The sequence below is a fragment of the Vombatus ursinus genome, unplaced genomic scaffold (assembly GCF_900497805.2).
Source record: "Vombatus ursinus unplaced genomic scaffold, bare-nosed wombat genome assembly UNPS02014821.1, whole genome shotgun sequence".
Taxonomy (NCBI): Eukaryota; Metazoa; Chordata; class Mammalia; order Diprotodontia; family Vombatidae; genus Vombatus; species Vombatus ursinus.
In genome coordinates, this window is record NW_020954599.1 from 11691857 (window position 1) to 11715990 (window position 24134).

Sequence of the window (24134 nt, forward strand, 5' to 3'; positions counted from 1 at the left end):
GCTTGGACTTTTCTTATGCCCTTCTCCACTATTCGCCCAAAGCTATTTGCAAATTCGAGTCAGGAACCCAATAAACAAAGAGAATGGGTCAGAGAAGCCACTGCTGCCTGGAACACAGCCTACATTGCACTTATAAAAATTTCATTTTCTGGAGCAAATATTTTGATTCCAACATTTTTGGGTCATATTAGGATCAGGAGCTGGGGTGGATGACAACAAGCTGTTTGCCTAAAAAAATGTCCCAAGTCTGAACTGGCATGTACTCATCATGTTTCCTGATGTTAAAATAGAAACTTGTTTTGCTCACAGAAAATAACTTGAAATCAAAGTCATTCGTGTTGAAATCATTTATTTTCTCACTCGCAGGGAAAATTCCTCTTCTTAGACAAAATGAGAGATAAGGAAGGTAAAACTATGCAGCAACAGGCTTTTCTCAGATTTTGCAAAATCTTGGAAATCTCAAAACACTTGTTTTTGTTTTTTAATTTACAGTAACATTCCAAATGAAATACAATTTCTATTAATGCCTTTGGAATTTGTGAGATTATAGCCTGTATTTTGGTACTTTTTGAATGGGGAGGGGAATATGGAGATCTTCCACCCTTTCGATAATAAAATGATAATGAAGATGCTACATGATTCATCTTTGGTCTGTGTGGCCCTGGCGGGAAGAAATACTCTTGTCCAGTCTTCTTCATGTACTTGAAGCTAAGTTGAACAAGCTCAAAACAATCCAATCGGACGCTACTCAAACCTCTACTAGAAGGCTTGGTGTTTTATTTCCTCTGGGAGAAAAAAATGTGCCAAGCCATAACCCGGGGATAAGCGACTCCCGGAATATGCCCTCGCCAGTTCTGTTAGAGTCACGCAGACTTGAATGCATACCCCGGGTTTGCATTCTCGCCTGCCGATCCTGCCGCTCTCTCCAAGACACACCCCTCCCGACTAGAACTCACCTGCACCAACCCCTTCTCCCAGGCTGTGCATACAGCGCATACCTCTCCTTCCTGGCTCACCATTGGCCTCAGCTCCCTCCTCATTTCATTAGGCTTCCAACTTTGCTTCCCATGTCCCAGTAGTTCACTGTCCCTGACCCCCTCAGTCCCTTGCAGTTTCCTTGCGCTCTGGGCTCTCCGGGAGAGCCTGCGCGTGCTCTCCCCTCGTTCCGAGCTCTCGGGGAGCAGAGAAGGAGGCCAGGCACGCGCGTGGGCTCGCGCCCTTCCCCGCCCCTCTGGCTGCTCTTCTGCCCTCCCTCTCCCCATCCCTCCCTCCTTCTTTCCCTCCCTCCCCTGCAGCGCCTCCCTCTCTCCGGGAGAGAACCGTAGAGGGGCTGCGGGCGCCTGGCCAGAGCGGTTCAGGCTGCTCTCCTCCACGCTCCTGGCCCCCGAGCTCCAGGAGCTGCGGGAGGGGGACCCCTGCAGTTGGCAGCTCGGAGAGGGAGAAGGGCTGAGGACGGAGCGTGCGCTTCTCGGCGGCCCCGCCGACTGTCAGCGCTGCTCCTCCCCTCCAACCTGTTTCCCTCGCTGCTGCTGCTACCTCCTCTGCGCTGCTCGAGCCCCAGCCGGGCTACCCTCTCGGGAGGGCTTCCCCTCCAGACATGGATTTACTCCTGGGACTGGTGCTCGCGTCTTCGCTCTACCTGGAGGCTTCGTCGGAGTTCGATGGAAGGTAAGCCGAACCCCGTGGAGGGGAACCGCAGCTTTCGGGAGGCAGGGGACCGTGACTGGGGGAGAAGGGTTTCTCGGCCCTCCACTCGGGTCAGGGAGACGTTTGTTAAAGCCTCGGCTGAGGTCGGGACCCTATACATACCCGAGCTGGGGAAAGAGAAATGCATGAAGTCCCTTGCTACCCGGCAGTTTGCAAGCCTGTCTCACCACCGCGGACTGAAGGTACGAGACAGCCACCTGTGCGGGGCAAATAACTTAGTGGTCGGGTGGGGGCCGCGGGCTGCAAGGCGTCCAACCGTCCCTCGGTTACATCTCTTCCCCCGCCCCCAGTTGGGAGAAGGGGGAAGATTATTGGCGAGGAAGGATCCCAGCCTGTGCGCTCTAACTAAAAAAAGCCTATGCCTTCATCTCCTGTGGAGGGGAGCGTTCCGAACGAGCAGATGAACCCCGGACCATCTCACTGCCCTAGGACGTTAGTCCACTTTTCACCGTTCTCTACCGTGTGAAAGGGAAACTTCTGAGTAGCCCCCAGTAAATCTCTCCGTGGCACTATCAGAGGCCCAAGTACACTCGGACTAGACGGGAAGAGCCTGAGGGCTCTGGTGAAGATGCCTCATCCACTGGCCCTCTTTCTCCTCCTCTAAAGAGTCGGAGGCTGAAAGCATGTCCCGAAAATATGGGAGAAGGGACACTGGCCCCCTGGGGGAAAGAACCAAGGGTATGAGGTTGGGGCCGGAGTGTGTGCTGTGTACTTGAATAATGAATGTTGCACCTAACAGGGACCCGCCATCTGCGTGCTTTGACAGGTTTGAACAACTCTCCCCAGGCTGCGCACTGTCACTCAGCTGGGGCGCACTACTTCCTGCACACTGCGCCCTCCCTCCAGCCGGTCGGGAACAGCTGCCGGGCTCGCCCGCAGTTGACGCCGCCGGGGAGCCCTTTCTTGCTAGGGCCTGATCAGTGCGTGTTTGTGCGCTCGCTTAGTTAACTCCGGACAGCCGGAGAACAGACTAAGCCGCTGCTTGGATCTGCGTTCCAGGTGAATCAGCTAAGGGTGTCTGGAGCCCTGGGCGCTTCTGAGAGGGTCACACAGCCTCAGGGCTCCTCTTCTTAGGCTGGTTTAGCTGCTCCTGGAATTTGAACCCCGCCTCCTTACCCCCTTCCCTGCTTGCCCCCTAAAGAAACAGTCCACACCTGGTTTACCTGTGCAGTCTTGGAAGGAACCTGCCACGCTGGGTTTGCTTTCTTGTTCCTACTGAGGACGCAGGCGGACTGGGGTAAGGGTGGGGGTAGTTAAGAAGACTTGAAGAAAAAAAAAAGTGCAGCCACTTGATGTACATTCATGGCCTAGGGAAATAGAAAGTTTGGGGGACTTTTTGGTGGGACAGTAAAGAGAACACTTCTAGCAGGAGAAATAGACTAAGTGTATTGTTCTGTTTTACTCCGAGTCCAATATAGACAAGTTCAATGCAGTTTTTACACTTTCGATTCCAGTTAGGAATTCATCAAATACACATCTGCACGAAATCTTATGGACCTTTTTTTAAAAAAATCAGAAATAGGCATAACCATATATATATACACATACATATATGTATATGTATACACACACACACATACACATACATATGTATATACTGAAAATCCCTTAAGCTTAGCTGGAGAAAACATTAACAAAAAAAAGTGTCCAAAGGAAGAATGTATAAAAAAATGAAAATCAATCAATGACCTGTGGCCTTCTATTAAGTGCCTACTGTGTATCCTTTAGCTGTCAAAATATAATGAAATATTTTCGGTTTGTTACTTTTAGCTTTGCACTAATAATAATAGCATCTTTTAATAGTACACAACAGTTAAGAGTTTAGAGCTTTTTTTATGAAGCGCTTTCATATGCCTTATCTCATCTGATGCTTAGAACAAGTGGGTCAGATAAAGGAAGGGAAGTGCCTAAGTGCTTTACAAATGTTATTATCTCATTTGTTCCTCACAACAACCCTGGGAGGTAAATACTGTTATTATCCCCCAGTTTACAGTAGAGGAAACTGAGGCAGGCATAGGTTAAGTGACTCTCTGTCTTTGTCTCTCTCTGTCTCTCTCTTTCTCTCACACAGGTACACACACACAGTGTCTGAGACTAGATTTGAACTCAGGGCTCCCTCACTCCAAGCCCTTTTGTAGATAAGAAAACTGAGGCTCTTGGTTAGACGTTGGCTAGTAAGTAGGCAGAGCTAGGAAGACTCAGACTGAAGTCTTCAGACTCCTTTCTATTTACACTCTTCGGCAATCGTTCTACAACCTACTTTGTCACACTGCATAAAGAGGAAAACAGTAAGGATTATTGACAGAAAAGAAAACGTTCTGTTTCTTTCTAGCTAGTCAGTTATCTCCAGGACAATTTTAGTGAAAATTTTTGTAAACTTTTTTGTCTTGTTGCTAAGATTTTTTCTCAAGAGCTTTTGGTGGAGAACTTTTAAAAGGAATCTCTTCAAATCCCTACTATCTTATTCTCACTATATCCAGGGTGGGGAAAGATAATCTCTTTCTTTTTTTTTCTTCTCATTTATATAAGAGAGAAAGTAAAGATTATTTTTGTTCATTGTTTTGGCAAATTTATGGTTGATGTTTAATTGTTTGTGTGGAATCAGTCAAAGCTTTTGATTTTGTTCTCCATTGGTAGTAATAGGTCATTAGGAACAAGGTTTTAACACTCATCCTATGACTTTGGGCACTGAGTATCCAAGATAATTTGTTTTAGCTTCTTCTAGGGAGGGATTACCCCCTATTTGAGGTTTTCACTGTGGGAGTTAGGTCATAATGAATATTACCTGAAAGTTTGATTTTTAAAATTTCCATAGATGACAGGCTTAGCAGAGAGATATATGCTATATTATTTCTAAGAAATTCATGGAGTTGTTTTTAATCTCCAAAATGTATTTACCTGGTTTTTCTTTTCTTTTTCCTTTTTTGTAGGTGGCCCAGGCAAATAGTGTCCTCCATTGGACTATGCCGCTATGGCAGTAGGATTGATTGCTGCTGGGGCTGGGCTCGCCAGTCATGGGGACAGTGTCAACGTGAGTATTGTCACTGCTGGGGCTTTTAGCCACCTGGGAGGAGGGGCTTGTCACAGTCATTAATGGCTTTCACTCTATACAGTGCTGGGCTTATTACTGAACAGGGCTTGGCACGTGCAGGTCTGATGTTTAAGTTTTCACGTACAGTCTCGGGTTCCTTATCTTGCCCTTTCCCAACCTGACCTACCTTCGTTATGATGCCAATTCTGTTGTTCATAGAGAACCACCCAGGACTTCCCACTTAATTGTTTGTCCTTAATATTTCTAGCTTTTGCTTTCTCATCAAATTTGCTTCTCATTGCTCCAGGCTTCAAGATGGGGCAAGATAATGAGTCTAGACTGTATTTACATTAAATAAACCTTGAACCTGATGACTATGATACAGTATTTGCCTTAGCTGCTGTGTAACGTAAGGTGGCCCATTTAGGAAAAAACAAAACAAAACAAAACAAAAAAACATTTTCTTGAAGCCATGCAGTACAATCTGAATGGCTCACCCAACACAAGTCAAATTTCATAGCAACTAAAAGAAATACCAGTTCCAAATTAATTCTGTATTGTTAAATCAAAGCCATTTAACCTGTGCCTAGTTAAGATATTGGTTTCCCTTTTTCCATGATCATAAAAAAATTATAGAAAGGTCAAATTTAAGATTATATCACATGAGCTGAGGAAGGTCAAATTCAGAATTACAACATTATTCCTTTAATGTAAAACTTTTAAAGCTAGGCATCCCCACTCCATAAACCAAGCTATCTAAGTGATGATCAAAGAATTGTTCACCTGAGCACTGGGATCCCTAGGATATCTCCAAGACTTAAGAGGATTGGACTGGGCATGCCAACCCTGGAAATTTGTCAATGCCAGATTAGCATTTGGTAGCAAATATGCTCTGTAGCCATAATTCAGAAGACAGATCAACTGAAAGACTGGAAAGCAAGGAGGCCAGAATTGGAAAGGAAGGATCCCGTCTTAGAGGTATAGTGACAGTGAAGTATTAAAGCAAACTTATGTGCACAAAAGCTAGGAGTTTCCGTAGCAATTTTAAGCTCTGGGATGGTTTCAACTTCATGCCTTTATTAAGTTTAGTGGAGAGAGACTGTGATGAGGCTTACTCATGCTGATGAGACTGCCTATTTAGCCTTATTTTGTAGCACGTTCAGGATATTTAAAGAGTAGGTGTGGCAAAGCAGTAATAATATTATGCCTTATCAATATGAAATAAAGGGGATGGTGACCAAAAATGAGAAAGGTGCTGGGGGATATTTTGTGGCCTTCTAGCATAGGGCCAGATAAGAAGGTGCTAGCTCAGAGATGTTGACCTCAGAGGCACCCTATATTGGCAAGAAGAGGGAGGGGGTGCTGGCAGCAACCAATTCTTCTTCTCTCCCTCTATTCTTGGGTGGCCAGCTGGTGCAGTTACTCTCAAGGGGTGGCGATGATTTCTTGTTGCCCTGCTGATAGCTCCATTTCCAGAGAACTTCCATCGTGAATCCCAGTGGCAAGTTGGATGAATATAGTTCCTCAGCTCCACCCAGAATAAGCAGCCACGTTGGCAAGATGCCCAGGAGCAGGAGGGGAGAGAGCCTTACTCTGAGGCAGAGGAGTTAGGAGTACATGTAGCTTTAGCTAAAATGTGCTGTTAGAGCATTCTAAGTGGAGAGCGCCATGTGCCCTTTGGAGGGCCACCACATTCTCAATGGAATGCCAGAGGTGGCATCTCCAGCTGTTCCACAATTCTTCTTTCCCATGTCCCTTTTCCCCTAACTTGGAATTTCTGCACGTGAATTATTTTCAAAGTCTTGTAATAATCAGTGACAAAGTGAAGTTGAAGAATCCATGCTGGTTTTGAGCAGGTCTTTCTGTGATAATATTCTTAACAGCTATTGGGGACATGATAGCCTCTTATAAAAAAAATCTTTAGGAGAAGTCAGAAATTATATTCTAACTTTTATTAATGTTTCCATTGGAGATGTTAAAAAATTAGTCCTAAACGAGTTATCATAAGTATCGTAGTAATGGAAGTTTGAGCTGGTGTTCCCTCTGAGGTGCATGCCTAAGTAGCGATCCATCACATGTCATGTTCTGGATGTCTGCCAAATCTTCAGCTACAGTCTGCTTAGTATCTCTTCCATCCCTTTTGAAGTATTAGAAGAATGTCTGTGAATAAGAATGTGGGTGGCCCACCAAAATAGCTATAAGACCCTATCATGGTGCAGGGTAAATGGGTACAAGTGGACTTCCACACCTTTTCATCCTCCATCTTTGTTCAGTTGCATGTGCATATATTTATTATTTTGATATTAGAGAACACAGCAATTTGTTCTACCCATTGATTAAAGAATTAAGAACACTGTTTTGAATACCAAACCCTTATGTAACAATAATAATAGCCAGCATTTATATAGCACTATGAGGTTTGCAAAGCACTTTATAAATATTATCTCATTTGATCCTCACAACAACCCTGGGACATAAGTGCTATTATTATCCCCATTTTACACAGGAGGAAACCGAGGCTAAGGAGAATTAAGAGACTTGCCCGGTATCACACAGCTAAGTGTCTGAGGCCAGATTTGAGCTCAGGTCTTCCTGATTCCATGTCTACTACACAGAGAGATAATTGTAGCAACTCAAGATGTTGTAATATCTAGTACTTTTCACATTAAGGAATTATTCTTTTTTAAATGAGGCTCCAGCCATCTGTGAACTTATCTATGTGAATATTCCCTCCTACAATGCAATCAGATCATAATTCATCTATGCCTATCTGTCCTGTTTGACTCTTCCATTCCTTCCCATAAATTCACTCTGTGGAGTCCATCCAAAGAGTTGTTGACTTTCCTCACATCTCTTGACATAACAGGGATACAAGTGAATTATAGGCTTGTAGTTGCTAGAAGGGACCTTAGAGGCCATGAAGTCCAGCCACATCATTTTCACAGATGAAGAAATTTAACCAAGGTCACACAACTAATAAATAACTGAGACAACCCCTTTCTTTGTTTGTTCACCCATTTCTCCTATGACATCCTTCATATCACATCTCCTTAATCCTTCCTTGTAATATTCTTCCAGCTCATAGACCACTATGGGTTTTTCCATTGCCCTTTGGATGATTCTCAACTTTACTTCTTTCAAAGACTGTCATGCTCTTGACTGTTTTCATACTTTGCAGTCTTTTTTTCACTCTTTTTCTCATTATTCATTTTACTTATATACTTGAACTTACTAGAAGAGGGAAGCACCTTTTCAAGTGTGACCTTCCTCTCATTATTCTTTCTGCCTCTCAGAACAAAAATAATGTTTATAGATGTATACACATACATATTCATAACTCGAAATAATTATGAACCCTATGTAACCTAGGATTTAAGCTCATGGAATTTTGCTTCACTGAAAATTAAGTTTATGTCACCAAGAAGCAAAGTTAGCAAAGACCAGGATTATGTCCACTTTCAGAACTCGCTGGGCATGACAACTTTTCTTGTTTCTTTTGAAAAACATTAAATAACTCTGAGATTTTCTGGGTTGCCGCCATAGAATAAAACCACTCTTGAAGAAAGAAGGGCCAAATACTTCCTCCTTGGGTCTACTGGCAGCATTTAAAATGACAGGGTGGTTTAGCTTTTTTTTTTTTAATGAGAGGAGATTGATTTTGCTTCATCTGTGGTTTCTTTAAGAATCCCATGCATTTCTTGTACATTCAAAACTAGCGCACAAGCACACTCACTGTCCCATTTGAAGATGCTAGAGTATTAGTTGGAATCCTCCCACTATATTTTTATGTGTTTCATAATTATGTGGGGGCCCTACTTCTACAGAATTCCCACATTTAGCTTTGTGAATGTTCTGATTTGTTGGAACAATCAAATACGGAAGACATATGTAGGGAGTTGGAGAATACTCCATATGAATAGAATAGAGCCTAATAGTGAATAACACTGGCTCATGAATTAGGAATCCTTGATTTTAGCCCTAGTTGAAGCTGTGGAAGTCACTTGACTTTTTAATTTGCCATCTATAAGAAGGAGTAAGGTGGGTATCACAGAGGGTGCTGGACTTGGAGTCAGGGAGTCTTGAATTCAAATTCTGCCTCAGATACCCTGGGCAAGTCACTTAGGCTTTCTTAGCCTCATTTTCCTCATATGTAAAATGGGAATTATAATAGCACATACCTGCTAGAGTTGTTGTGAAGATCAAATGAGGTTACATATGTAAAGCATTTTGCATGCCTTAGACAATTGTATAAACACTGGCTAGGTAGTCCATTTCTGACCATCTCAGAGGAAGCTTATCAGGAAAAAAAATCTGTGAAAACCATTTACATTTTATATGGTCCTTCGGAAAGTTCAAAGCGTTACTCCATTTAGTAATGGGAAATTTACTTATAATAGTTAATAATATTTATAATAGTTGTCTTATAATAGTTAAATGTGACATTAGAGGTCCCCCATAGGAAAATGGCAGAGATTAGGAAATTTAGTTCTTAAAAAATTCTTTTTAAAGTGATAGTTTCTAAATTTCAGCCAACTAAGGATATGCTTATAAGGAAGAGAGGAAGTTTGAGTGCCAAGGTCACTCTATGGAAGATGACCTTGTTCTTTTATTTCAAAATAGAAATTCAAAAAATCATTAGCTGGAGTGCTCAGCAGATTCTAATGGGCCCTACGTTCCAGACTCCCGAGCATGGATGCTTTTATGAATAGATATTGGTTGGGCCTTACTGAGACCTCTCTTTAGATCTCCGAATTGAGAGTCATATGTGGCAAGTAAACAAATCACATGTTATTTTTAAGTTGCTAACATGCTGTCTCATATTTGTTGTGCTCTGTTCTGTAGTTCAGGGGTTCTTAGGTACTTTGTGTGTCTAGACCCCTTTGGCAATCTGATGAAGCCCATGGACCCCTTCTCAGAATAATGTTTTAAAATGCATAAAACAGAATAAATACCTAGGATTACAAATGAGATCAGTTTTGGGAGCTGCTTGGGACCATGATGATCATCTGATCCCAACTTGTTAACCTTATAAATGAGGAAATTAAAGTTTAGAAGGGAAATAATTTGTCCAAGGTCAAACAAAGAGTCCTAGAGTGAAGCCACTTGGGGGCTGTATTAAATATGCAACTGCTTAAATAGTTTCAACTGATGGTCACAAAATATTCTTGCTTCCTAATTTGTACCATTTCTCTGCTTTTAAAGCTTTTCAGTATCTTAATAAATAGTTGATTTTAACCATATTAGCATTTCCTGTACTTCATTGAAGCTAATGGAGAGCTCAGGCCAAAGTTACTCATTCATACTAGAGGAAATGGATTTAAAGCCTGGCTTTTAGGATGATCTATAGGTTAAGGGATTTCTCTGGAATACTTAGAAAAACATGCAGAATACTTAGGTCTTATGTTTTCTTATAGTAATCTCTGACCGCAGTATTTTTGCTCACAAGTTTGGCCATGTATGTGGTAGCCATTCTGTATAAGAAAGCATTGTACAAATGTGAAAATACACACACACACACATACACACACACACACACACACACACACACCATACCACATACCGCATGAATCTGGCTCCAGGTTTCAACAGAGCTATTTAGTTTCTAGATTTTGGCTGACAGTAAGCAATTTGTGGTTTCCAAAGGAAATTATATGAAATAGGGTGGTTTGTATCATTTCTTCACAAGATAAGGTAAAATGTAGGTTTGTTTGTGTTTCACTTGGAGATTTTGAGTTGATATAAGATCTAAACACAGAATGAATCTTTGCTCCTTAAAGTTCTTTTCTCCCTCTCCCCTCTAAAAAAACTAACCCAAACTTTGCATGAAAATTCTCTAAATCAGAAACTTCTGGTTTTTTGTCACTAGGATTGCAGGTCATAGATCTGTTGCTGGAACGGACCTTACTGGTTACTCATTCTACTCCCCTCATTTTACAGATGAGGAAATTGAGGCCCTGCGACTCCAAGGCAATCATTCTTTCCCACTCTGCAATACTTTTTTTTGTTTTAGTTGTGTCCAACTCTTTGTGACCTCATCTGGTTTTTATTTGTTTGTTTGCTTTTTGGCAAAGATATTGGAATGGTTTGCTATTTCCTTCTCCAGTTTATTTGACAGATGAGGAACTGAGGCAAACAGGAGTAAGTGTCTTGCCCAGGGTCACACAGCTCATAAGTGTGTGAGGCTGGATTTGAACTCACAAAGACAGTTCTTCCTGACTCTGGGCAGGCCCAGTACTCTAGCCACTGTGCCTCCTAGCTGCCCCACTAGCCCTCCACTAACCACCTTAAGTTGGTAAGAAGGCTACTGGAAAGCTGGTGCCAATGAATGAAACCAGCTGAAGTTTGGAAACATGTTGAAGCTATCCAAGAAAGATTAATGTCATTAATATACATCCCAGCCAGGAGCAGACCTTCTCACAAATGGGCAGGCAACAAGCATTTATTAAGCACTTACTGTGTGCCAGGTACTGTGCTAAGTGCTGAGGCTATAAATACGAGCAAAAAGAAAGACAACCCCTGCCCTTAAGAAGCAGACATTCTACAGGAGGGAGCTGAAAAACACTGGGGTGGAAGTGGAGAGAAGGTACCCACACAGGGACAAAGGCCAGAGTCAGAAGGCCAGCTGGAAGAGGAATGATGGATGGACTGCTTAGGCCCCTCCTTTAAATGGCAAGTTGGAAGGAACTAATCAATAGGAACAGGAGGGCAGCATTGCCAGGGGGTGTTTCTGGGTGAGAAGGGAACAACAGGGATAAATAATTAACCTCATAAGGAGTAGTTTTAATTTCCACTTCTATTGCTAAAGACTCCTGTTTTAATATTGGATAGCCCTAAGTAAATGAAACTATTTCAATTTTCCAAATCTCCAGTTCTATACTAGACAAGCTGGGTGTGCTGGAGGCTGATTGTTAAATTTTCAATGTGAGCATTTATTCCTCAGAAATCCCCAAGGCTAAAGTCAGGGCTTCATTGATTGTTTTGTTGATTGTCTAGGTTTAAGAAAGTGAAGGAGAAAATGGTAAGAATGCAAATTAAACTTAAAAGTGTGTCATGGATATATATACATATATATATATAAATATATGTGTGTGTGTGTGTGTATTTTTTTTTCAAACTCTTACACCTTTGCCAGTACCAACCCCCACCCACCCCTGGCACTCAACAGACATTTTCATTTGCTTAAAAACCAGCTTTATTTAACCTTATCAATTGGGGGGAAAAAAAACAGAAGCTCAGTCCACAAAGTTTCTAATTCTCTGTAGATGATAAGAACTTAAAGGTTTTGAGCCTAGGATATGTGCAAAATATCCTTTTGTTTGGTTTCAGGTTTTGATTTTTGGAGAACTTCTAAAAGTCATCACTTAGGACTTAGGATTTTTTAAAGAAAACTTCCTTGTAGAAAGATGACTCAGTTTTAAAAAGCAAGCAAACAACAACAGCAAAAAAGGTGACCATTCTGAAGTTTGCCCGTTGGTCATTAGCAGCTGAGTCACAGTTTTTGAAATAGTGTTTAACCTTTCACAGCTGTTCTGATCTCTGGGGTAATCCTGATAATCCTACCTTCCGGAGCCCCATTAAGACCTGTTAATACACAGATGCTCCTAGTATTCTCTGCTCCAATTCTGAGAATGTAAACGTGGAATCTGATCCTTCCTCAAGGATGGAGGTAAAAATCATTGCTATAGTTGTGTGTGTGTATGTGGTGCTATAGTGGCTTAGTGGACTAAGTCCTGGACGAAGAATCAGGATAACCTGGGTTCATATCCCGCCCCCCAAATGACACTACCTGTAAAACCCTGAGCAATTCACTTCCTTTCTCAGCCTCAGTTTCCTCATCTGTAAAATAGACATAATAGGGGTAGCTAGGTGGCGCAGTCGATAGAGAACTGGCCCTGGAGTCAGGAGGACTTGAGTTCAAATCTGGACTCAGACACATAACACTTACTAGCTGTGTGACTGTGGGCAAGTCACTTAACACCATTGCCTAGCCTCCACTCAAAAAAACCCCAACAAAAATAGACATAATAATAGCACCTACTTCCAAAGAATTTTTGTGAGGATCAAATGAGAAAATACATGTAAAAGTACATTGCAAACCTCAGTATTAAATAAATGCTAGCTATTTTTATCATGGATCCCTTTGGCAGTCTGGTAAAGCTTATAGGCCCCTTTTCAAAATAATATTTTAAATACATCTAATAAAATCAATAAGAGTATAATGGCAACAAATTTTATTGAAATATTTTTATAATATATAATTATTAATATATTTTCCCATTGTAAAATTTATCACTTATTTTTAACATTAAAAAATTTGAGTTCTGAATTCTTTCCTTTCTACCCCTCCCCTACCCATTGTGAAGGCAAGAAATGTGATATCAGTTATACATGTGAAATCATATAAAACATGTCCATATTAGACATGTTGCAAAAAAAAAAAAGGAAAAAATTATGCTTGAATCTGCATTCAGACTCCATCAGTTTTTGGTGGATAGCATTTTTCCTCATAAGTCCTTCAGAATTGTCTTGGATCATTATATTAATCAAAGTAGCTAAGTGTTTCACAGGTGATCATCATTCCAATATTGCCCTTACTGTTTACAATGATCTTCTGGTTCTGGTCACTTTATTTGCATCAGTTCATATAAGTCTTCTCATGTTTTTTTTCTGAAACCATCCTCCTTATCGTTTCTTAGAGTGCAATAGTATTCCATAACAATCATATACTACAATTTGTTCAGCCATTAGTCAGTTGATGGGCATCCCCTCAATTTCCAATTCTTTGCCACCAAAAATGAGCTGCTATAAATATTTTTTGTGAATATAGGTCCTTTTCCTTTTTGTTTTTTTTTTTTATCTCATTGGGATACAGACATAGTAGTGGCATTGCTGGTTATATTATAGCCTTTTGGGCATAGTTCCAAATTGCTCTCCAAAATGGTTGGATCAGTTCACAACTCCATCATCACTGCATTAGTGTTTCAATTTTCCCACATCTCCTCCAGCATTTAACATTTTCGTTTTATGTCATATTAGCCAATCTAATGTGTGAAGTGGTATCTCAGAGTTGTATTGATTTGCATTTCTCTAATCACTAGAGATTTAGAGAATTTTTTCATATGAATATAGATAGCTTTGATTTCTTCTTCTGAAAATTGCCTTTTCATATCCTTTGATCATTTATCAATTGAGAATGCCACATGTTCTTATAAATTTGACTCAGTTCTGTATATATTTGACAAATGAGGCCTTTATCAGAGAAGCTTGCTATAAAATTTCCTCCCTCCCCTCCCAGTTTTCTGCTTTCCTTCTAATCTTGGCTGCATTGATTTTGTTTGTGTAAAACCTTTTATATTAAAATATGAAATTAAAATATAGTTATAAAGAAAATTCTAAAAAGTAAGTTCATAGACCCCAGGTTAAAAACCCCTGCAGTGTAGACTATTTTAGAATCTCCCTTGAAGTGTGTGTGTGTGTGTTTTTTTTTAGCACTAACCCTGAATCCTAAGGAACTGAATATCTTTCTTAAGAATTTCCTTTTTTATATTAAAATTGGAATGTATTTTAAGCTATTACCCTCCTTAAAGAGATTAAGTACATCTTGTTCTTTGAAATCTTAAATGGTCTTGGAATTGCAAAATAAAATTTTAGCCAGAAAACATGACATTTTAGGCTGGTCTTTTTTAGGTGGTCTTTGAGAATGGAGAGTATAAATAGAATCAGAGAATCTTAGAGTGAGGAGTGAGGGATCTCAGAAGTCATATAGTTCTATGTCCTACCAGATATAACTAACTTCTTTGTAACATCCCTCACTTTTTAGTTCATATTTTTCCCTTAATTTTGTATAATTCAGTATCTACTAATTTTTAATGTCCACAAATGTTATAATTGATCCATGCAGATTTTGGGCCTCCCATGAAAGAATATAATCATACTTAACTAGGCAGCCAGGAGTAATAATGCAGAGTATTGTTGAGCTTGGAATTAAGACCCTTGTGTGAATCCTGCCTCAGACAATTATGAGCTGTATGACCCTGAGCAAGTCATTTAACCTTCTCTTAGCCTCTGTTTTCTCATCTGAAAAGTGAATATAATAATAGCCCCTACCTCACAGAGTTATTGTGAGGATCAAGTGAGATAATATAATGCAACACTTAGTAAACCTTAAAGCACTATAAAAATTCTACATATTATTTTTATTCTATTATTATTATTATCATTATTATCTCAAGATGGGGGGGTCAAATGAAAGGACACAGTCCCGTTTCTATGAGGTTGATTGTCAGATCTATCAACTACCTGTCATCGGACGTTCCATTTTATTTTTTAAAAAGGTTATAATGTGGCATTGCCAGATTCTTTCCAGTCTAAAGGAAGGGACCACACTTTGTATTTGCTGTGCAAAACAAAATCTTTTGAAAAGCTTCCAGAAACTCAGGTGTGCATTTCCCTACCTGTTATAGTGAGTGTAGTTAGCATTATTCCCTTTTACTGCTTTTCATCTCTCTATTAAATGCCTTTTGAAGCAATTACTTAATATGTAAGAAGAGTAATGAAACATCCCTCCAACAAAGTTTGGTTTTGTGCTATATCCTCTAGAAAGAGCTGAGGAGAGAGACAGAAAAGACGTACATTGGGCATCTCTGAGATTTGGCCCCATCTGATGAATTCTTTTGGCTACAGCCATTCCTGAATACTGTCTATTACGGTACGAAGGAGTGATGATTTATGTTTATGGAGGAAGCTTTCAGACCAACGAAATCAAAGATCTTTTAAAATATTAAAGAAAGACGATTCTTGATGGACTTAATTTTTAAGAATTAATCAAAAAATTTCACAGTGAATAGGGTCCTTTGAAAGGTACTTTCTAAACTCAATGACTGAAGTAATACTATAAAGCTTGGACAGGGTAACAAGCCCAGAAGCAAACATGACAGAAAATACAGGAATTTCAGAGACTTTAATGGAACTTCAATAGTATTTTGATGAAAGGACCAAAAATATGAAGGTGTAATTTAGTCATTGGATCAAATGAACAGAATGCCTGTGTGAGAAAGGGAGAAGGGGAACTGGTTGCTGAGAAGAACCTTCCTACATGGCCACTTGGCTTTATTAAGATGGAGAAACTGTTGATAGGGAAGAGAAATACCACTTAGGTATTCTTAAAATGGCCCTTTATTGTAGTAGAGCTCATCAAGAATCCCACCTATTTTTCTGTTTTCAGCAGGCTGCTGAAATCCCTCTGGCAGAGGGTGAGGAGTTAGCATCTTTTATCATTACCCATCTGCTTTCCTCTCCCCAAAAGGACATCTGGCTGACATAGGATTGGATGAAATTTGTCTAATTGCCAGGCCCTCCCCCCCCTTCTTAGGGTTCCTGCCCACAAGCTGTCCACCTCTCTCAAGGATGCATATGACTTCCCTGCTAGTACTCACAAGTTCTTCCAGAAACTAATCCATGGATCATATAGCATCTTAGCCAAAGAATACATTTTTGAAATTGTAGTTTACCTTTTTATTTCTTATAGCCGTGACATCGATAGGAAAATTGTAGAAAATCTGGTATTTCAATAAGTCAATTTGAAGCATTTAGAAATAATTAAATTGTTTTAATTCTAAAATGTTTTTAAAATTCCATTTAAAAAAAAGAAAGCTTTACTTCTTTCATTTATCTTTGTTCTCACAATCAACCTTTAAAAAAATTAAAAGTATATACAATAGAGATATGATGTATATTTGGTGATTGGTTATAGAGATGATCAAATGAGGTAATATATGTAAAGTACTTTTCAAACCTTAATGTGCTATATAAATGGTAGCCATTATCATTGTAACTTGTGAAATTATATTTTCCATAAATAGCCATAAATATTTATATAATTTTAACAACGTAGGTCACCATTCCTTCATACCTTTGTAAGGTTGTGTGAATTACTATGGCAAAAAAAAGAAAGGAAAAAATCCTTCATCACCTTGTGGTCAACCTTATGGTGATGTGTTGTGTTTATAAACACACACACACACACACACACATACACACACACATATTGCATTTATCTATATATACATATGTGTGTATATGTGTAGTACAGATATATAATACATATAGATATTTTTATTCATTGAAATAAACAACTAGAAGTTTTTAAACTCCCACTAAGGTTCTGCTCAGTTGCCTCATTGTGGCATGGAGGTGGTCTTGAGTTCTCAAAGGTTATACTAGTGGCCCATAACTGACAGACTACTGAGATGAAAAGGCCTTGCATATGAGCCTGGGAAGTCTTTTGATCAAAGACCAACCAGCCAATCAATCAACAAATATTTGTTAAATGCTCACTCTATGCCAAGCACTATGATAGATGTTGGAGATACAAAGACAAAGATGAAATAGCCCCTTCCATTCAATTGGAAGAAGTAACATATACATATTTAAGTACAACCAAATATACTGTTGTTGTTGTTCAGTTGTGTCCAACTCTGTGACCCTATAGACTTTTGTCCACGGGGTTTTCTTGGCAAAGATATTGGAGTGGTTTGCCACTTCATTCTCCAACTTATTGTAGATATGAGAAAACTGAGGCAAATAAAGTGTAAGTGGCATGCACAGGGTCACACAGCTAGTAAGTGTCTGAGGTCATATTTGAAGTCAAATCTTTCTGACTCCAAGCCCCATGCTCTAGCCATTGCCCCATCCAAATATATACAAGATAATTAATTATGTGGGAAGAAATGCCAAGAGTTGAAGGGATCAGAAAAGGCCTCATGCTGGAGGTAACATTTAGCCTGAGTTTTGAAGGAAGCAAGGGATTCTCCGAGGAGGAAATGAAGAAGGAGCCTAGTCTAGGCATTGGCAACAGCCAGTACAAATGGATGGAGATGGAGCGCCATTTGTGAGGAAAAGCAAATAGGTCAGTTTGTCTGGACCAAAGCATGTGGTGAAAGAGAGAAATATAAACAAGACTGGAAAAGGAGGTTGAATCTGGGTTGTGAAAGGCAGAGGAGTCGCTGGAGTTTATTGAGCAGGGGGATAATATTGTCTGGCCTTTGTTTTTTAGGAATGTTCCTTTGGTAGCCATGTGGAAGATAGAGAGGAGAAGGGGCAGATGAGTCAGGGAGACCAATCAGAGGGCTATTGCATTAGTCCAAGCAGGAGGTGATAAGGACCTGAACTCAGGTGACAGCAGGGTGAATTGAGGGAAGGGGCCCAGCCTGACTAAGTTCAGGGAGGCGTGCGACTAGAAGTTAGCTATGTTGAACTCTAGACGGAGAGAAACCATGGGCTCAAAGTACAGATCAAGGCATATTTGCGGGGAGGGAGGTGGGGAGCAGGGGGGACTTGGCTAATGTGGGGATTTGTTTTGCTCACTGGTTTTGTTTTCCTTGCTTTCTCACTGTGTGGGAGAGGTGGATGGAGGAGGGCCAGAATTCAGAACTGAAAATAAAATAAAAAGGAACTTTTAAAAATGAGAACAGAAGGTTCGCTGCCAGCTAGTGAATTATTTTGATTGAAGAAATTCACACAGACCATCTACTAAGACATGAAGGGATTACAATATGTGTGAAGGAAATATCTGCATGGTTATTTTGAAGCATTAAATAAATATATAGAGGAGAAATCATGGATGGTAACTGGAATATAGCTTCCAGATCAGTACATTCTAATTGATGACTCTTCAGAGATAACCTTAACATGGGCCCACGGAATTATATTAATAAGTCCCATAGGATTTCTTTTAAAATCCTCTTAGTTGACAAGGATGCTTTTTAAAAATAACTTGCTACAATCTTTTTATAAGTGTATATTTTAACATATAACAATAACTAACAGGGGGAGGGGATAGACCTGTGATTTCATTCTCTATTAATGCAGGTTGGCACCTTCTCCAAAGCTTAGTGTCTTAGAAAATTGCAGAGAGTGTAGAGAGGTTAACTGATTTGCCCAGGGTCACATAGCTATTACATGTCAGAGGGGAGACTTGAACTCACGTCTTTCTGGTTCTAAGGTCACCTTTCTATCTATTTTGGCTTGATACCTTTCACAATCATAATAGTTACTAATAAAGTTTTTTCAATTAAATTTTTAAATTTTTATATGTATTTATTTTCTCCCATTCTATCTGCCCCTCCTAATTGAACAATTAAAAAAAAAAACTCATAACAACTATGCATAGCCTAGCAAAAAAAATGTCCACATTTACCATATTCAATCATTTATTTTTCATTCTGCTTTTTTAAGTTCATCTCCTCTCTGATGGATGGTAGGAAGTAGTGTGCTACATTTCTGTTCCTTTGGAATCATGGCTTATCATTGCATTATTCAGAGTTCTAGAGTCCTTCTAAGCTGTTTTTTTTTTATAATGTCATTTTATATAAATTGTTCTCCTTGTTCCGTTCTCTTCAATCACTGAAGTCTTCACAGTTTCCTCTGAAACTGTCCATTTTACCATGTCATATGTCACAGAAATATTCCCTTACATTCATATGCTACAATAGCCATTCCCTAATAGGTAGGCACCACTTTAGTTTCCAGTTCTTTACCTGCAAAAAGACTACTGTAAATATTTTTGTACTTGTGAGTCTTTTTCCCCTTTCTTTATTTTTGTTTTTTGTTTTGTTGTTTTGTTTTGTTCTGTTTGTTTGTTTGTTTTTTGCATTTAGGCCTAATAGTAGTATTGCTAGGTCAAAGGGTATGTTAATAATTTAGGGGGCACAGTTTCCTGCTTCTTTCTGGAATGGCTGGACAAATTCACAGATCCACTAATTACGTATTGATACACCTGTTTTCCTAAAGGACCTCCAGCTTCAGAGTTGCTTTAATTTGCATCTTTATAATTATTAATGATTTGGAGCATTTTTTCATATGGTTGGTGATAGCTTGTATTTCTTCCTTTGAAAACTGTCTGTTTATATTCTGTGACTATTGATTAAAGAATTGCTCTAATACTTTTGTAATGGCTCTCATAGTTATAAATTTGAATCAGTTCCTTGTATATCTTGGATATGAGACCTTTATCAGAGAAACTAGCTGTAAAGATTTTTTTTCTCCAGTTTACTGTTTCACTTCTAATTTTAACTGCATTGGTTTTTTTGTGCAAAAAGTTATCTTCTCTGATCCTCTCTACCCCTTATTTAGTCATTAACTGTTCCCCTATCCATAGATCAAAAAGGTAATTTCTTCTTTTCTCCTCTAAATTGCTTATGATGCCAACTTTTTAGGCCTAAGTCATGAATCCATCTGAAGCTTATCTTGATGTCTAGTGTTAAATGCTGGTCATAATTTTTCCTAGACAGTTTTCCAGTTTTCATTGCAAATTTTTTTTCTATCACATACTGAGTCCTTACCCCAGTAAATGGGGTTGTTAGGTTTATGTAATTCTATACTACTGTGTCTCTTTGCTTCTGCATAATTGGGCACCTAATCTGTTCTAATGATTTATCTCTCTATATTTTAACCAATATACCACTTAAGTATTTTTTAAAATGAACAGAAAAGACTATGTTATAACATAGATATGTGCCATGCAGATGCAGATGTAATTTTCAAATACTGACAATCATATATTTATATTTTATATATCATTTAATATATCAAAATGCAATAACTAAAAATCAACAGTCCTAAACATTTACCGTCTTTATAATTATTAATGATTTGGAGCGTTTTTTCATATGGTTGGTGATAGCTTGTATTTCTTCCTTTGAAAACTGTCTGTTAATATTCTTTGACTATTGATTAAAGAATTGCTCTAATACTTTTGTAATGGCTCTCATAGTTATAAATTTGAATCAGTTCCTTGTATATCTTGGATATGCATCCCATTCAGTCAACTGAATGGTCTTTATCGTCAATGACAATGGAGTAAAGAATTTATCAGTATTTCAGTTGGTCTGTGATCTAATCAATGTTCATTCTCATTTCAGTGGTACAGTTTACATCCCATCTATCCCAGTCCTTTTCAACCTCTACGGCTATTGCCCATTTCCTCCCATAAATCCTCTATAGATGTACTCAATGTCCTAGGAGCCTGACTCTTAGCAGAAATGTCTCGTAACATTGTGTGGATACCATTGCAATGTGCAAATTTTCTTCCTCTTATGGCAAACTACATAAATAGCCTATCTTCTTTTTGAGTCACACATCTCTTTGATGATACTTTTTGCATGTAGTTCACCTCCGGCAAAATGCTATGGCCTATTTTTGCCCACCACACATCTTTCCATTGCCCCTTAGATCACCTGCCATTTTGTTGCTTTGAAGATTGTGATATCTGATGATTCACAGCTACATAGTATCAGCCAAGTAACACTGGTGTTGAAAAGACTGGCTTCTATTTCAGGGAGCAGCTTGAAAGGGCTGTATCGTTTCCCAACCACAGCCTTGCTCTCATTTCCTCTTATTGAATTCTGGGACCATAGGTCATGTATGCCAAATAGCTGTCCAATATATCACAAAATCTTAATTTTGGAAGAGACCTCAGAGGCTAATCAATCTAATTCATGCATGAACAAGCCATTACAACAGACTGAGCAAAAAGGTCATTCAGGGATTAGGAGCCCACTACTTCCCAGCTCCAGTTCACCTTCAGACGCCTCTAGTGTTGAGTTTTGTCCCCCACTTATGTCAAGCCCTAATTTTTCTTCTTTATACCTTCTACTATTTCATTTACTTCAGTTCCACCCTCTGGGTCCAAGCCGAATAAGCCCAACCCCTCAACAATTGTCATGTCCTCCTTACCCTGCTCCTCTCCAGCTTCATCAGCCTCAGTTCCTTCCACTGAGCCTCACATGGCATCCACTAAAAAGCCCTCAGTATCCTAGTTATCTTCCTCTGGCTAGCCTCCAGGTTACCATCATTCATCCCAAAATACGGCACCCCAGCACCAAATGAAATAGTCTTGATGTGTTTTGACCGGGCAGAGTACGAGAGAATAATCACCTCCCTAGTCCTAGACCTCATATTTCTTCTAATGAAGCGTAAGATCTCATTACTTTTTTTGACTGCCATATCACCCTGTTGATTCACATTGTACTTGCACCTTTGTCAGATGAACTACTGTGTGGCCAACACCGCCCTCATCTCAAATTTGCAAAATTGATATTCTGAAACTAAGTGCAAGATTCATTAGTGAAGGTTTGGAATTTTGAATTATTGGACCAGTTCCAAAACTTTCTAACTATACTGTTATCTAGCTCATATCTCTCCATCCTTTTCATAAGAATACAATGAGAGGTTTTTTTTTGCCAAATTCTTTGTGAAAATATAAGTAAATAATAGCTACAGCATTATATTAATCTGGTATGGTCAGTCTATCAAAAAAATGAAACAAGGTCATTCTGACATGACCCTTTCTTGAAAGTGTTCAGACTGTTTCTTTATGATCATGCCTTCTTTTCTAGAAGTTCACTAACAATCTTTTTAAACAGTATTTTTTTCCATTTACATGTCAAGACAATTTTTAGCATTCATTTTTACAAGAGTTTGAGTTCCAAATTTTTCTCCCTCTCTCCCCTCCCCTCTTCCAAAAATGGTAGGCAATTTGATATAGGGTATACATGTGCTATTATGTGAAACATATTTCCATATTAGTCACAGTTGTGAAAGAAGAAGCAGATCAAAAGGGAAAAAAACACAAAAAAGAATAAAGCAAGTGAAAAAAATATGCTTTGATCTGCATTCAGAGTCCATCAGTTCTTTATCTGGATGTGGATAGCATTTTCCTTCATGAGTCCTTTGCATTTGTTTTGGATCATTGTGTTGCTGAGAAGAGCTGAGTCATTCACAGTTGATCATCACACAATGTTGCTGATACTCTGTACAATGTTTTCTTGGTTCTGCTCATTTCACTTTGCATCAGTTCATACATGTCTTTCCAGGGTTTTCTGAAATCTGCCTGCTCATCATTTCTCATTGCATAATAGAGAGCCATCTCCAGTCATCTTGATCTATATCTTTCCACTGGACCCAGATGGCTCTGGAGGAGAAAGTGAGGCTAGTGACTTTGCACAGCCTTCCTCACTTAAATCCAATTCATTTGCAAGTTATGGCGTCACCTTCTTGATGTCATGGTCCTCTTTGAGAACGAAGGACAAGCCACAACAACAATTATACAATAGTATTCCATTACATTCATATGCCACTGCTTGTTCAGCCATTCCCCAATTGATGGGCATCCCCTTCCAATATTTTGCCACCATGAAAAGGACTGCTATAAATATTTTTGGACATGTAGGTCCTTTTCCATTTTTTATGATCCCTTTGGGATACAGACCTAGTAGTGGTATTGCTAGATCAAAGGGTATGCACAGTTTGAGTGCCCTTTGGGCACAGTTCCAAATTGCTCTCCAGAATGGTTAGATTAGTTCACAATTCCATCAACAGTGAATTAATATTCCGATTTTCCCACATTCTCTCCAACATTTATCATTTTCCTTTTTTTGTCATATTAGCTAATTTGATAGGTGTGAAGTGGTACCTCAGAGTTGTTTAATTTGCCTAATAAAAAGTGATTTAGAGCACTTCTTCATATGACTATAGATAGCTTTGATTTCCTCATCTGAAAAGTGCCTAGGGATCTTTTTAATCTACATTATAGAATTTTGCCAGACATCAAAGTCAGCCTCACAACCTCACTAGCTAATAATTCGAAGACACCATTCTCTTTCCTCTTTTTGAAAATAAGGATGATTATTTGCCCTTTTCTGATGTTCTTTGTGGGCAGTGAGGTGGCACAGTGGACAGAGCACCAGGCCTGGAATCAGGAAGACCTGAGTTCAAATATGGCCTCAGACACTTATTAGCTCTGTGACCCTGGGCAAATCACTCAACCCTGTTTACCTCAGTTTCGTCATCTGTAAAATGAACTGGAGAAGGAAATAGCAAACCACTGCACTATCTTTGCCAAGAAAACCCCAAATGGGATCATGTAGAGTCAAACAATGACTGAAAACAACTGAAACCTTGATGTTCTCTATGACTTTTCAAAGATCACAGATAGTGGAAAAGCAATCACATGTGGAAATTCTTTCAGCACAGGAGGATATAGTTCATCTGGCCTGACCTCATCCTGTGTATCTAGTTGTACTCTTCCTACTTATCTTGGGTATCGCCTCTCAACAGCATTATCTTTTCATTTTGTCCTTTCTAGTCTCAAAGGGCTTTGAATGGAAAGCTGCTATATGCACTGATTATTCAACTTTATAGGTCATCAAACTGCATATCATAATATAGACAATAAATCTTTGTCGCATCCTTGGTTTTCCTGTGAGAATTATGGAGTTGAATGCTTCTGAGTACTCCTGACTCTCATTTAGGAGGGTCTGCAGTGTTCAGTGGATTGATTCAATCAACACATTGCTATCTGCCAACAGGAGGGCATATCAAGGACCTCATCCTCTGT

General features: G+C 39.4%; 1 protein-coding gene across 6 annotated transcripts in view; it reads left to right on the forward strand.

Moving 5' to 3' along the window:
- Positions 1-1509: 1509 nt before the first annotated feature.
- The window catches only part of NPNT (nephronectin), a 111558-nt gene continuing 88933 nt past the window's right edge, over positions 1510-24134 (forward strand). For all 6 annotated transcript variants that reach the window (XM_027837448.1, XM_027837451.1, XM_027837452.1 and 3 more), the window contains exons 1-2: positions 1510-1668; positions 4638-4738. In XM_027837448.1, the coding sequence (XP_027693249.1) occupies positions 1598-1668; positions 4638-4738 (172 nt within the window). In that variant the 5' untranslated portion in view covers positions 1510-1597. The remainder of the gene's footprint in view (positions 1669-4637; positions 4739-24134) is intronic.